The sequence below is a fragment of the Leguminivora glycinivorella genome, chromosome 1 (assembly GCF_023078275.1).
Source record: "Leguminivora glycinivorella isolate SPB_JAAS2020 chromosome 1, LegGlyc_1.1, whole genome shotgun sequence".
Taxonomy (NCBI): Eukaryota; Metazoa; Arthropoda; class Insecta; order Lepidoptera; family Tortricidae; genus Leguminivora; species Leguminivora glycinivorella.
Window position 1 is genome coordinate 26,661,728 of NC_062971.1, and position 14,718 is coordinate 26,676,445.

The 14,718-nt window shown below is 39.9% G+C and overlaps 3 protein-coding genes across 3 annotated transcripts; 2 read left to right on the forward strand and 1 right to left on the reverse strand.

Annotated features, from left to right (window-relative positions):
* The first annotated feature begins 41 nt into the window (after positions 1 to 41).
* LOC125230380 (TLC domain-containing protein 5-like) lies at positions 42 to 3,068 on the forward strand. The gene is made up of 4 exons (XM_048135522.1): positions 42 to 441; positions 1,145 to 1,373; positions 2,084 to 2,324; positions 2,760 to 3,068. Exons 1-4 carry the CDS (start codon positions 228 to 230, stop codon positions 2,826 to 2,828), a joined length of 753 nt encoding a protein of 250 aa, XP_047991479.1. The 5' UTR covers positions 42 to 227; the 3' UTR covers positions 2,829 to 3,068.
* A 90-nt stretch (positions 3,069 to 3,158) lies between these two features.
* Positions 3,159 to 4,498, reverse strand: LOC125227997 (RNA-binding protein 7). The gene is made up of 2 exons (XM_048132437.1): positions 4,286 to 4,498; positions 3,159 to 4,206 (listed from the first exon to the last, which is right to left on the reverse strand). Exons 1-2 carry the CDS (start codon positions 4,370 to 4,372, stop codon positions 3,658 to 3,660), a joined length of 636 nt encoding a protein of 211 aa, XP_047988394.1. The 5' UTR covers positions 4,373 to 4,498; the 3' UTR covers positions 3,159 to 3,657.
* A 315-nt stretch (positions 4,499 to 4,813) lies between these two features.
* On the forward strand, positions 4,814 to 13,296 carry LOC125228003 (RNA-binding protein 42-like). The gene is made up of 8 exons (XM_048132442.1): positions 4,814 to 4,899; positions 4,979 to 5,045; positions 6,192 to 6,459; positions 6,960 to 7,151; positions 9,471 to 9,620; positions 10,186 to 10,302; positions 11,600 to 11,738; positions 12,904 to 13,296. Exons 2-8 carry the CDS (start codon positions 4,999 to 5,001, stop codon positions 13,035 to 13,037), a joined length of 1,047 nt encoding a protein of 348 aa, XP_047988399.1. The 5' UTR covers positions 4,814 to 4,899; positions 4,979 to 4,998; the 3' UTR covers positions 13,038 to 13,296.
* Positions 13,297 to 14,718: the final 1,422 nt, after the last annotated feature.

The window sequence follows — 14,718 nt, forward strand, 5'->3', positions numbered from 1 at the left end:
GAACGCCGCTTGTCAAACTGACATGTTTACACATCACGACATGATTCAGTCCCTACTAAACACTACCTAAACATGATAATTCGTAACACAACAGCGCGGTAAACCATACAACAGGGATGTGTTGAATGGATACCGTACCCGAACTAAAAAAAACTGGTCTTTCTTTTACCAGCTCGCCTCGACAGCAGCCTCGAATACCACCCGCGTGTATAGCCAGGATGTATTGAATGGATATCATACCAGAGCTAACCACATCATCGCTTTTAAAGCTGTCCTCGTTCCTGTTCTGGAGTTGCTTGTACCTGCTCTCATGTGCGCGGCAGCCGGAAAAGTGCCCCGAATACCATTCGCGGGTCGTGACCCTTCTCCACGGGAGCGTCTCTAGCATGGTGGGCCTCGCGCAATGTGGTGTTTGGTCGCTAAGCATATGCCGGCTCACCGGTAAGTATTCCTTTGTATGATATAGAGGCAAATAACTAGACGAATTGCCCAATGCTAAGCGTTACAGTAGCGAATGGACACCTGTAGGTAATACTATAGTGTGTTGCCGGCTTTTAAGATGGGAGGAATATAGCGTTATTTATAATGGCACGCCCGGTAAAAAATCACGCATATGTGGCGCTTTTTAGCTGACCTATTTTGAAGCAATATTAAACTAGGATTCTAATACTTTCTATAGTATAGGTTACCTACATGTCTATAAGCCCCGATTGCGAAGTTTGAACATTTTACAGCTACACTGGGCAGGTGATTTTGTTGTATAAAAAGTGTGTTGAATTTCTCTTGAGGGTAGTAGGGGAGACTGAGGATAAATGTTCCAGCGGCAAAGAGTTGTTTTTAGATGGCGAAAAGCGTAGTAGTTAATATTTATTGTCAGAACATCGATATAAAAAATATATAATGTTTACTTTTCTTCAAATAAAACCGGATGTTATTTCGTTAGTATCGGAGCTTCTAACCAAATATCAAATATGGTAAGGTTAGAAGCTCCGATGATGGCGCGTATAATTATACGTAAATTATAATTATACTTTATGATGATTACTACATTGACTAACAGTGGTGGGGTAAGTTTATATTACTAGGGACCAGATAATTATACCGCATGAACTTTATAATTTAATTTGAATTGTGATCTTTTTAGCTCCAATTCTGGCCCAGCACTACGCGCTGATGGTATGGTCATGGGGCTACTTCGCATTCGACACACTCTGGTGTATCATGTACTGGAACCAAGGTCTCCTGATGCTGGCTCATCACTTCTGCACCCTAGGGGCCATTACACTCTACATGCATAGAAACGGGACAGGCTGTTCATTCTCCTGCACAATGGCGTTTATGGAAATAACTAACCCTTCTCTACAAATTAGATGGTGCGTTGAATGATTCTTATTACAATTGAAATGTTTTGTAATAGGTTCTCGTACCAGCCAGGGGTGTATTTACGCTATGGTCAACCGGCCCATGGCCCGGGGCGGCCGACTGCTTTTGGGGTGGCAAAGCTAACTGGTCCGGGGTACCAAATCCTTAAAATGCGTCCCTGGTATCAGCCCATTATAACATTTGGTTTAATTCGTAGTCATTGTAGGACTACAAGTCTATTACGTAGGTAAATATATGTTATATATGTAAACATCTTGAACTGGTTGACGGCCACAAAATAACCATAGATAACTTAAAGTACCTACTGTGTTAGCTAGGCATGATGATATAGAGTCGCGGTGAATAAAGGTTAAGAAAGACTGAAATCGAATCTTCTTCATTCTTTCATCTTTTCTTCATTGACTTAATCGACTTATTATTGCGTGTTTATGAAGCATTATGCTCTCTATTTCCTAGTTGTGTTGTCTACTCATATGTACGGAAAATAACGGTCAAAAAACTATGCATTGTTAACAACAATGGCAGTTCACTTAATAGGAAATAAATGTTTCCAAGCTTAAATAAACGTGTAATGTTACTTATGTATGTTATGTGAGCGGTAAGCAATCAAACTGCTTGTCTGATGATAAGCAATGACCGTAGCCCATGGATTGCCGATGCTATGTATTTCATGATTATTAAACACATTTTTTGTTAACAGGTTCCTCAAAAACGAAGGATATGGAAAGACGCCCCTGTTCTACTTAGTAGACATGTTCTATTTGTCATCCTTTTTACTAATACGGGGAGTTCTCGGACCCTACATTTTATACAAAATAATGCCAGTAAAGGTTTTTGGCACGGATCAGAAAATTCTTGCAATTTTGTTATACATAATTTCCATTGGGCTTATGCGGGAACTTATTTCATATATATCATATAAATACACAAATAGAGCAATTGTAAGTAATTTATGCTCTCCTACCATATTAAAATGCTGAGTAAATTATTTGCTAGAACTTTTTTATTTATAAACAATTTTACAAAGGTGTTAAAGAAGTGGCCCATAATATTTTTTTTAAGTTTTAGATCATTATTGCCATTGAGAGAGGAGTTTACACTTTGCATACAACTTAAAAGTAATACTTATATGATAATTTAGCTTGAGTTGAAAACTATTTTAACACAGTCATAATATGGACCTAGTAAATGTTGGTATTTGAATATTTTTGGTTCTTTATAATTTAGTATTCCAGGTTGGAAATGTATACAATGTTTTAAAATATACAGTTTATAGAATCACATAAGTAATGGATGCCTTCTTATATGCTCCTTAATAAACTACTCAAGGTATCAGAATCATGTAATAGCAATTTATAATTTTCTATTAATTTCAGGTAAGTGTGGCCAAGTTTTTAGATGATTATGGCATTATATTAAATGACTGTGATGAGTGTGATCAGTGATCACTTGTGATGACAAAAATGATATCCATGAATGAAAAATATCCACTGAAAACTAATAAAGGCTCATAATTTTGACTGAAAAGCATCATGTTTTTTAAATCATGTGTAAAAGTTCATATAGAGTTAGGTTCTACACCGTGTTTTTTTTGTTTTCCGTTAAATTCGACACGTCATTAGGTTCATTATCAGGAACCACCCTGTATATCACTTTTAGTTAAATTCGCAAAAAAAAATCATAAATTTCATACATAATAAATGAATTTATTAAGAATAACATTCAAGTTAGTGTCAAGTGATTGACGGCACATGTCAAAATAAATAACATTAGGATTATCAACAAGCAATTATCTTTATTTTTTTAATAAATAACCGCAAGAGTTAAGACGCTAGTTTCTTAGAGAAATTAATTGCATTTGATGTAATGGATCTTCCTTTAAAGTTAACGGAATTCAATAAAAACAAGGTGTATACAAATCTGTTCAACAAAATCACAGTTTATGTGTATTATTAGAGTCAGAGAAAGCTGTCTTAATCTGTGACATAGTGAGGAAGGCAAACAATCATAGCATGAAGTATTTTGCCATTTCTTACATCAAAGTCAGGGCAGATTAAGCTAAGGCACAGAATTTAAGGTAGTCTAAAATAGACAGACAGTTAATCCATTTGGTTTTGTACACAAAAATCATCAATGTAGTCAAAAGTCTAAAAATAAAATTACATTAATCATTGCATTGAAATATTGACTTTATGATGGTTATAACAAAGTAGAAATTCAAATTTATAAATACCATCTGTTCATAACAAATTAAAGGTACCTACTGCATTATAATCAATCTCTCCTGTGGTAATTGCCTTTCTTAGGATTCCTTCTGTCCCTCCAGTTATTATTAGCAAAATTATTGCGACTGCTGCCATGATAGTTATCATTGTGATTGTCTCTATTTCTCTCATTGTGGTTGTCTCTGTTTCCGCGTGCATGATTCTTGTCTGGTCTGTAAGGGTGGTGCCTATGACTCCAGTTGCCCTGTAAACTTGCTTGTACTAGCTTGTCATTTAAATCATGGACGTGTCTAGGAGTATACATATTTCTATGTTCGTCTTCGCGTAATTTTTCAGTCATTTCAGCAAATTGTTGTATGACATTACCCTGCGAAACAAAGTCAAGGGAAGGATCAGGTCCATAACAACGTATGGGCGGCGGCAGTAGGGCCATTCGTCCTCGACATTGTAGCGTCAGAGTTCTATGAAACAACGCTGTTCCGCGAAATAAGTTCATAGCGTAGGGCACGGACACTTCGTGGCAATAGGTTATAAATGCGAAATTTTTCTGACGTCCATCTCTATCTCTTGGTATCCTCACTTTTTCCAATGGTCCCGCCTGTCATGATAAAAATAAACATTAATATAATCGAATGTGAAACATGAAATTATACAGAATCAATCTGTTAAATTTCAACCTGTAGAAACAGCTCATAAAGCAGTTCTTCTGTAACTTGTTCTGGTAAATTACCACACCAAAGTGTTTTATTGTCTTCATCAATCATTGTAAGTTACTAAGGCGAATTCCTTTTATTTAGTTAAGAGAAAACAAACAACTGAGTGCAAATTATAAATACGAGCAAAGCGAATTCGTTGACTGTCAATGATGACACGATCTGATCTGACGTCTGACTAGGCCGAGGCCGTGCCGTGCGTGTCAAAAATTTTCATAGAGTATAAAACGTCTCTATGGCATATTCTTAATGGAACTAAACTGGGCTGATTTGAGGCGTGTACGAGCGTGTAAGTCAGGTTCGCCGTACATTCGACAAGGAAGCAGATATGAGCGTACATTCGACAAGGAAGCAGATATGAGCGAAAGCGAGAAAAATATATGCACATGCATATAAATCGCAAGCATCGCAAGTGTCTCGACCCCTTTAAACTAAATATTTCGTTTTGTCTATTCAATACTTTTATCCTGTCAATGTCAATTGTCAAATGCACGTACAATTCGTTTCTTTATACCGGATTATCTAAAATATATTTCTCTGTTGTATTTTCATCAAAAATCTTGACCATGTCCCAAAGTGTACGTATCGAGCGCACTATTTTTTGATGTCGTAAACGTATTTTCTCGTTAGTACGTAATTCTTTTGGACTGCTTTAAGGTTAAGGTTGGAGAGGCACCATGGACGACTCCAACAAATTCCAGCAGATGCAAGATGAAATGTCTAGGTAAGTTTTTGATATTTGCGAAAACTGAATCATCGTATAGAATATTATTAAACGTGGGTTGGGGTATAGCAAAAGGGGCCCGATTTTAGGACAAAAAATTTTGAACAAAAATTTTCTTTTATTATTTTTGAGTGTTTGTAACTTAAGAACATGAAAGATTGCATTAAAATAAGCATCTTTTATAGAATGAAGTTGTTTGAAAAACCTACTTATTTAGGAGTTAGAGCGGTGCGAAGTTGCGAATTTCCCCATAGTATTACTAAGGCGCCAGAGACTTTTACCAATATAACCTATGTTAATATTGATAAATCATATAGAACTCGTTTAAATAAGGATGTTTTGTTATATAAACTTTTTCTCTTCCATTAATATTTACTGAGATATTAGGGTTCTAAGCACAGACCAACCCCTATAGACATCTATTACAAGACGACTCGCTGTGGCCAGCCTTCCTAGTATTTGCACTGATATAAGCGCGGGCGCTCGCCGTGCCCGATCAGTATCGACCAAGTAACAGACCCGAAAGCAGCGCGTGTTTTTCGCACAAAAAAATTGGAAAAGGGTATTTTGATGCCTTAAAGATGTCCACCTGTAGTGTGAAATGGTGTGGAAAGGTAACAAGAAGCTCAAATTTAAAAACAGACGGCATTACATTCCACAAATAAGTCATATTTATAATTTATTCAGAGCCGGCATAGGTCAACTTACATTGGCCACTTACGCGTCAGTAGAGGGACAGTCATACTTCTGTCCCTTTTCATCTGGCGCGACTGCCCGCCGTCCTTGAAACGGCCAATCACAGCGCGCTTAACACATTCCCCGCCCGCTCCTCGCACCCCAAACACTGGTGACTCGTATCGCGAACCAAATATGACAAGACTGCCACTCTATAGGAGGTTCTCTGTGGTTCTAAGATTAGTAAATGGCACTAGCACTTTAATAAAATTGGAGTGGTTAAACAAACGCGTGTCTTGCAAACGGTCTAGGACACAAAATGACCACTTTTATATAGGTATGGGTTAGGTTCGTTAGGTATCTTCAAACGGCGGTATCCGGCCGAAAATTAAAATAAGGGCCGAATAGGCCGGATACCGAATAGTAACCGAATATTTGGTGCATCTCCAATTTTTCACAAATGTTGGTCAGGTTCGAAGCAGAAATCTCCGGCGAGCATGCCTTCCGGGGGGTGATCAGCGCAGGCACATACGGCGCGGTGCAACAGCGACTAGAACGGGCCATCCCACCACCGCCGCCCCCGCCGACAATGTTGTCGTTTGAGCCAAACATGCCTGCCATGCCCGGTGGCATGCCCAACATGCCGGCCAACATGAACATGATGCCTCGCATGATGTTCCCTGCCGTGCCGCCGCCGCCGCCGCCGCCGACTATGCCTAACATGATGATACCAGCCTCTGTAAGTTACCACATTATCACCCTAAATACTTATTGCTTGATGTAGTCGCTGTGCAGGGTCATGATGCTGTCATTAGAATGACTCTTAATTTTGAAGTAGATATTGGTAATTATTGGTAAAAAGCAAAGAGGTATTGATATAGAAACATAAAAGATAAAATATGTGTTTGTTGACTTGTTTGAATCCAAGATCCAACATGTACTGAATAAAATGATGAACAAGAGGATGTTAGAAATGATAGTGCAAATTGCCAGTGACTGTCCCCCTTCCAGTAACTATATTAAAAATGAAATGTGTACTTTTTAGTATGGACAGTTCTGCTATTGGACGCTGGCCAGTTATTGGAAAATGACCCTCTAGTTCATACCTAACATCAACTTATTTCATTTACAGCTAGATTATTTCCAGTTCAGCCTTCAAACTTAAGATGGAAATGAACAGCAGATAAAAAGATTCTCATATTTTGTATTGACATTTCAACAATAGCACTAACTCGGCAGGTCCAACGTTTACGGCCCGGCGGCATGCCCGAGTTCCCGATGCACTTCCTCCGGCCCGGCATGCCGGGCCCGCAGCTGGCGCCGCCGCCGCCACCCAAGCCGCAGCCCGTCGTGCTGTCCGCGGCGCCCAAGCTCTACAAGCAGACCAAAGATGAAGACAAGGATAAGGAGAAACATGAGAGCAAGAAGAGGGTATGAATGAACACTGTCTTATTATTTGATTGTTTTAATTTACTTCCGTATTTACCGTGGGTGTCGTAGAAGGCGACTGTGGGATATGGGGTAAATTGTGGCGTAGGCGAGAGGCTGGCAACCTGTCACTGCAATGTCACAGTTTTGTTTTCTGTCAACCCCTTATTTGCCAAGAGTGGCATTGAAACTTGAGTAGTTTCATGTGCTCTGCCTACCTCTTCATGGGATACAGGCGTGATTGTATGTATGTTATGTTATGTTTAATTTACTTAATTTTTTCCTGGCATTTATGTGTTTGAAAAGTTAACACATTCGTGGACATGTATGCTATAGCATACGCGTAGTCATTTGTTTCTTTTGGCCTATGACGGATGACGTCACTAGCCGTCCGTGAACGTATTAAGAGTGTTACAGGTCAATTCACAAGAGCTGGCATGAATGGAACAAATGAGTGATTGAAAAGATCTATGGGTGTGACAGATTAACAAATAAAATGGTGGCTCTTGACTGTTATGACTGTATGCCAATACAGTTGTCACTCTTATGATCAAAGTTTTGTTCATTCCATTCGTTACCAGCTTTCATGAATCAGCTTGCAAGACCAGCATACAATTCAAGATTTCATAAGTAGGGACAAAATGATATGCCTTCATTAGATGCACATTTACCAGTTGTGATTTGTGAACATCATGAATCGGGTTTCACTTAAATAGGTTATTTTTAGTTTTAACTCATTTTGGCTATGTCTAGACAATATCCCATCAGATAGCAGGAATATGATTTCACAAATTTAATCAGATTGTTTTGGAAATAGCACAATAATCGACTGATGGTAAATGATTCTCGCCCATAAGTTGTCTATAAGGACATGTAAAAAATCAGCGGCACGATTGATTGACTTACAAAATGATTGATTAACTAACAGGCGACTTTAAAATGTGTAGGGGCAAACGAAATTTGATCTTCGCGGCTTTTTAACCGTCGCCTCATATCTCAAGAAGGACGGTTATCAAGTCGTCTGTATGTTTTTTTTTTTTTTTTTTTTATGTTTGTTCCTCGATATCTCCGTCGTTACTGGACCGATTTTGAAATTTTTTTTTTGATTGAATGTATATGCATACAGATTGGTCCCATTTTTCTCAGAACCCAGTTCTGATGATGGAATCCTGGAGAAATCGAGGGAACTCCTCAAATCTGAAAGGCATACATATGGTGATTTTTGTGTTTTTAAAGGAACAGCATGCATTTAGGTACGGAACAGTGACATTTGGTGCAGTGGAACTGCTGATGATGGCCAGAACGGAACTCTTCAAATCTGAACGGCACGCTTATAGTGACTTTGGTATTTTTATACGAACAGCATGCACTTTCGTCCAGAACAGTGACATTTGGTGCAGTGGAATTTCTGATGATGGTCAGAACCGAACTCCTCAAATCTGAACGGCACGCTTATAGTGACTTTGGTATTTTTATAAGAACAGCATGCACTTTCGTCCAGAACAGTGACATTTGGTGCAGTGGAACTGCTGATGATGGCCAGAACCAAACTCCTCAAATCTGAACGGCACGCTTATAGTGACTTTGCCATTTTTATAAGTACAGCATGCACTTTCGTCCAGAACAGTGACATTTGGTGCAGTGGAATTTCTGATGATGGTCAGAACCGAACTCCTCAAATCTGAACGGCACGCTTATAGTGACTTTGCCATTTTTATAAGAACAGCATGCACTTTCGTCCAGAACAGTGACATTTGGTGCAGTGGAATTTCTGATGATGGTCAGAACCGAACTCCTCAAATCTGAACGGCACGCTTATAGTGACTTTGGTATTTTTATAAGAACAGCATGCACTTTCATCCAGAACAGTGACATTTGGTGCAGTGGAACTGCTGATGATGGCCAGAACCAAACTCCTTAAACCTGAACGTCACACTCATAGTGACTTTGGTATTTTTGTAAGAAAAGCATGCATTTAAGTTCAGAACAGTGACATTTATTTAGTTATGTTTGTTAAGCATAAGTTTTGAAGTCAAAGTTTGTCAAGCTTCGATTTCTTATAATATAATCGGATTCATGAGGAATTGAGGAAACTCCTCAAACCTTAAGGTTATACGTATATTCATTTGTGTTGCCATCTAATAATTAAAGCATTAAAAGCAGTTTTTAAAAATACTTACACATTTCTACATAATCCAACATTCGCAAGTAGCTTTCACCAGAACCCGAAAGGCGACGGTTTTTTTTTCTTAAAAATTATCTAATGTCACATTCATTAGCTATAGTATAATAGGTATGTTTCAGTGTGTGTGATGTTTCCAGAAACGTTCTCCGCCGCCGGCGCGCATGCCGTCGCCGCCGCGCCTGCCCACGCCGCCGCCGGCGCCGCCGCCCGCGCCCGTGCTGGCGGCGCCGGCCACCGTGACCGAGACACAACTCCCTAAAGCCAAGAAAGAGAAGAAACATCGGAAGGTATTGTATATCTATTTCATATGTCACCTGTGTTTTGTTATCAGGTCTTGCAAGGCATAGTGTATCAGAAATTATACCTTCATTCATTAGCCGAGTCCGCACTGACCCCACGCCTCGCCAGGCAATCCCTCTGCTAAGTCGCTAAAAACATAAATTCTTAACAAAAATTCATCTTCATTAGCCGGGTCCACACTGACCGCATGCCTCGCTAGGCAGTGCTTTGCGAGGAAAACGGCTGCCTCGCTCGAGAAAATTTGCTCGACAAGATGGCGGCCCTCGGTCAGCTGTTCAACATAGTTCTGCTTTCAGTTCTCCATTGCTTTTGCCATATCAATAATATATAGGAATATTGAAAATGCCCTCAGCAAGACACGTAATTGGAGTATCTCGCTGCAACATAGACTACACGTCTTTTTCTAATTTTCTTAATTAAATAAGGGCGGATAGTCTATCTAGCGGCGACATAATCTCACTTCAATCAACACTACCTGGTTGTTGAAAGAAAAAAACAACCAACAACTTATTGGCAACAGTAACATGTGGCTATACGAGATAACATTTGCAGGTGGTTCGCACGGCGGGCGGGCAAGTGTGGGAAGACGTAACGCTGCTGGACTGGCCCGACGATGACTTCCGCATGTTCTGCGGAGACCTCGGCAACGACGTCACCGACGAGCTGCTGGTTAGTGACATCTAACATCAAGATCCTTAATTATTCTAGTAGAACTTTGCCTACCCCAAGCTTCTTAAGGCCGATACAGACAACTACTACTCAGCTGTTACCAGGGAATTGACGGAGATGTAGTTCAGCATTTTCGCGAGAATAATCACATAAAATATTTTTTCTAAGGTGAGTAATTGTAATATGTTTTTCCTTCTCAGAATTACGAGCCCTTTCGATCTAGGACAAAAAATAGAGACAAAAAAATTATCCCAACAATTTCTATTATTTTGCATATTTTCCACTTTGTAACCGCTGTACAAAGTATTTGAAAAATGGTAGCAAAGTGGAAAAATTAAATTAAAAATAACAAGAGGCAAAAAAATTGTCCCAAAATGTTCTATTATTTTGCATATTTTCCACTTTGTAACCGCTTTGTTTGAAAGTGTTTGAAAAAGTGGATCATAGCTCGTGAAGAGGAAAATGTAACTAAATTTTTTGAATTTTTTTTCGCGAAAATGCCCAGTTCCCATACAAGTTGTCCGTCTGTCGTATATTGGCCGTTATGCTATATTACGCTTGCCGAGACATGGCAATCTTCTACAAGTTCGAAATTTAACGCTTGAATTTACAGGCAGATCTAGGCTGCCTTTGATCTGTGTTTAAACCGACATCAACTAGACCGCAATTATGGAACTGGAAAACTCAGTCCAAACACTCCTGTATAACGCTTGTGTTTATGGATGTTTAACGAGATTCGCCAAGCCGGTAAACGTACGTGCATAATAGACGAATGATCATTCTATTTGTGCCAGCTTTCGTGAAATTACCACTCTTACTCGTAAAGGACTCTGTTCAGGGCTCGGATACCTGTTAAATTTTCAAACCGTTATCATGTACTTGCGGCAAAACCTTTAAATTTCGTTTTCGCTCGAAAAACAGCTATTTTTAAACCGGTTTTTAGGGGAACGCTTTCATAAAGGTTTCGTTCGATTAACCGGTTTAGAACAAAATAAATCGGTTTATTCCGCAGCATGATAGGTAATACTGTTCTAACCAAACAAAAAAGTCGCTGCGTGAACGTAGGTATTTACGCGACGCCGGTGCGTCTCGCTGCTCGTCGAATAAACCGGTTTATTTCGGTTAAAATAAAGTTCTCATAACGGTCGCGTTCTTTACATAGTTCGGAGTAAAATCGAAATAACCCGGTTTTAACCGGTAAAAAATAAACCGGTTCCGAGCCTTGACTCTATTACATAGGTTTTCGTCAAATCCGCACTGAAAGCAACGCTATGTAACATACCCGTTGTTGTTCCAGACACGAACATTCAGCAAGTACAGCTCGTTCCAAAGAGCGAAGGTGATCCGAGACAAGCGCACCAACAAGAGCAAGGGCTTCGGGTTTGTCAGCTTCAAGGACCCCGGAGACTTCATCAAGGCCATGAAGGAAATGGATGGTAATTTTTCTTTTTACTTCCGTGCGCGTGACTACGCCCTAGTGGGTGTGTATGCTAGTAAATAGTATAAAGATATTTTCACCGACTACTGGGAAATACAAGCGACCTTAACATATAAAGGGGCCGATTTTTTAATTTCGAGCACACGATTTTGTCACTCAAAAGGACTAATTCCAATAAGGTCTAGTTACCCTTCGGGTTGGAAGGTCAGATGGCAGTCGCTTTCGTAAAAACTATAGTGACTTCGCCAAATCTTGGGATTAGTTGTCAAAGCGGACCCCAGGCTCCCATGAGCCGTGGCAAATACCGGAATAACTCTAGGAGGACGATGGTGATGATTTCGTCACTCAAAAATCGAAAGAAAATGGAAATGCTATTTTTGTAACACGAGTTCTAGATTAAATTGATATCGGGAATCTGACCACTCGTATTCAGTTTGAATTAGTAGACTTTAAATGGCCCGAAGAAGGTAGTATTGAACGAGATACATGAAGTCATGCTGTCGAAACTCAACATTAGGCCCCTTGAGTTTCGCTTGTATTTCCCAGTACTTGGTGGCTCGCTAAGTCGCTACTATTTTCACCAGAGCCAACGCGGACTGATGCCAATAATGAAATATGTTAGCTAGTTTTAAGGTATTTAAACACATTCAGTACCAGACAAAAAATGGCGCACTACGTCAGATAGGTACAGTACCCGGCGATAATGATTGCACATCGGTTTTTCGTCTTCGTAGAGCGTTGTCTCTCGCTTCTGTGACGTTAATTTTCTCTTTCCAAAGACCGATTTGCATTCTTTATCGCCGTTCACTTTACTGTACCTGTGTCGGTCGTTATCTACATATAACCACTACCTTGTATAGTGAAACCCACCCAGCGGATTGTGAGCAAAGTTCACGAGTGCCTACCAGACGGGTTCTTGGTTGCGAAGGTTTTTAACCCCCGACGCAAAAACGACGGGGTTTTATAAGTTTGACGTGTCTGTCTGTGGCATCTAAGCTCCCGTCCGGATGAACCGATTTCGATTTAGTTTTTTTTGTTTGAAAGCTGAGTTAGTCGGGAGTGTTCTTAGCCATGTTTCATGAAAATCGGTCCACTATGTCGCGGTCGGGGGTTTTTTCAAAATTTTAATTTTGTAACTAATCTACTTAAACCTCATGTTGCAGGCCGTTACGTAGGCAGCCGGCCCATCAAGCTGCGCAAGAGCACGTGGAAGAACCGCGCGCTTGACGTCGTGCGCAAGAAGGAGAAAGAAAAGGCCGCCCTGCTCTCTCTGCTCATGGCCGGAAACAAGAGCTGACAGTAACACTCTCTGTAGGTTTTCCTTTATATGTATTCATTTTTAAAATTCTAACCAATTTATTTCCAAACCAAAGGAAAAACTGAAAAATTCACACCTCCGGCAGGACACGAACCTGCACCTATGCTTTGCCGGAGCCAGCACTTCCATCAACTGAGCGCACGGAGGCCTGCTGGATGTGTGCGAATTTATCCATACCTTCCCTCAATTCTTAAACGCCTTAGTGACGTATTTTTTCCGTTTTTCCTTTGGTTTAGAAATGTGTCCGTATATTGTCCTTTAGAGTCGTCGGCAACCCGAACCCTCCTTGGAACTTGTACACTCCTTTTTGCTGTGTACTTAACACAGCAAAAGGGAATGTACAAGTTTCTAATGGGGTGGCAACGCGCATGTGACACTGTTTGCGTTGCATGCGTTCATAGGTTACGGTGACCGCTTTCCATCAGGCGGACCGTATGCTTGTTTGCCACCGACGTAGTATAAAAAAAAAAAAAAAAAAAATGTGTGGTATATCGGTCGCGGACGTTTCTGCATAAAAAAAATGTACCCAATTTAGCCAATTGAGTCGTCTGATAAATGAAAATGTATTTGTGACTAGGCGAATCCACACGAAACGCTGTCGTTAAGCTGCGTTTTCACTTAGTGTCCTGATATGAACAGTGCACCGATAAAGGTATGGAAGTCAAGTGTTTTCATTTGCGCACGAACGAACGAATGCTCGCTCAGGAGTGTTCAGAACACTAAGTGAAAACGCAGCTAGCTTTATAAATAATTATCTTTCGCCGTTTCAAAATATTTTCCGATAATACCCCATCGTAGGTATATCGCCTATATCTATTGTGATATCGAGTTAAAAGGTATACTACAAACACACTGAAAAATCCTTTATATTATAAGTTGTGTTTTGACTGCAGGTTACCTTAATTTATACACATAATCCACAATTATACACCATCTGTTAGTCATCTTAAGTGATATTGCTTAATTAATACTGCTTATCGATTTGGAAATTATAAATGTATAAAGTGAAACCCATGAATTTTATAATTTTCCTCTTAGATTTTAATAAATAAGTATTTTAAGGAAAATTATTTTTATTACACTTGTCTTAGTGAAACCCATTTTTTTTATTATTCCATAATTTATTTCTTTGGCTCAATATCTCCAATCCAATCTGTACATAAATTACTTATAACTATTATAAACTTATCGGTTACGGTGAACTATTTTACGGAGTCCTTGTAATGAGTAATACCTACCTTACAGTGCGATTAAAATCAGTTAAAGATTCGGCTTTTACTCTTCGGCTTCGGCTCTTATCGGGATCGCATAAGTGCGAGCAAGATAGATATTAAACCCGAATCGTTAACTGATGTTAATCGTACTGGGTGGTATTGATGTTTTCACTTACGCATATATGGTTTTATGCACTTTAGCAATTTAATGTACCCCGGCTATACACTTGAACATAAGTTCATGAGACGCGCCGGTGTGTGTGTGTACGCCCGGCGGGATATATGCTGTCGCCGTCTCCAAGCCTTTGAAGACAGGGACCTGTCAGTTCTGTGGGTGCGTGTGGACTACGGCGGCCACACCCGTGTCTACGCATGCCTATACAGGTCTCATAGCGGCAACACGGAGACAAACCGACTCTTCGAGCACCTACAATTGACGTCCGACA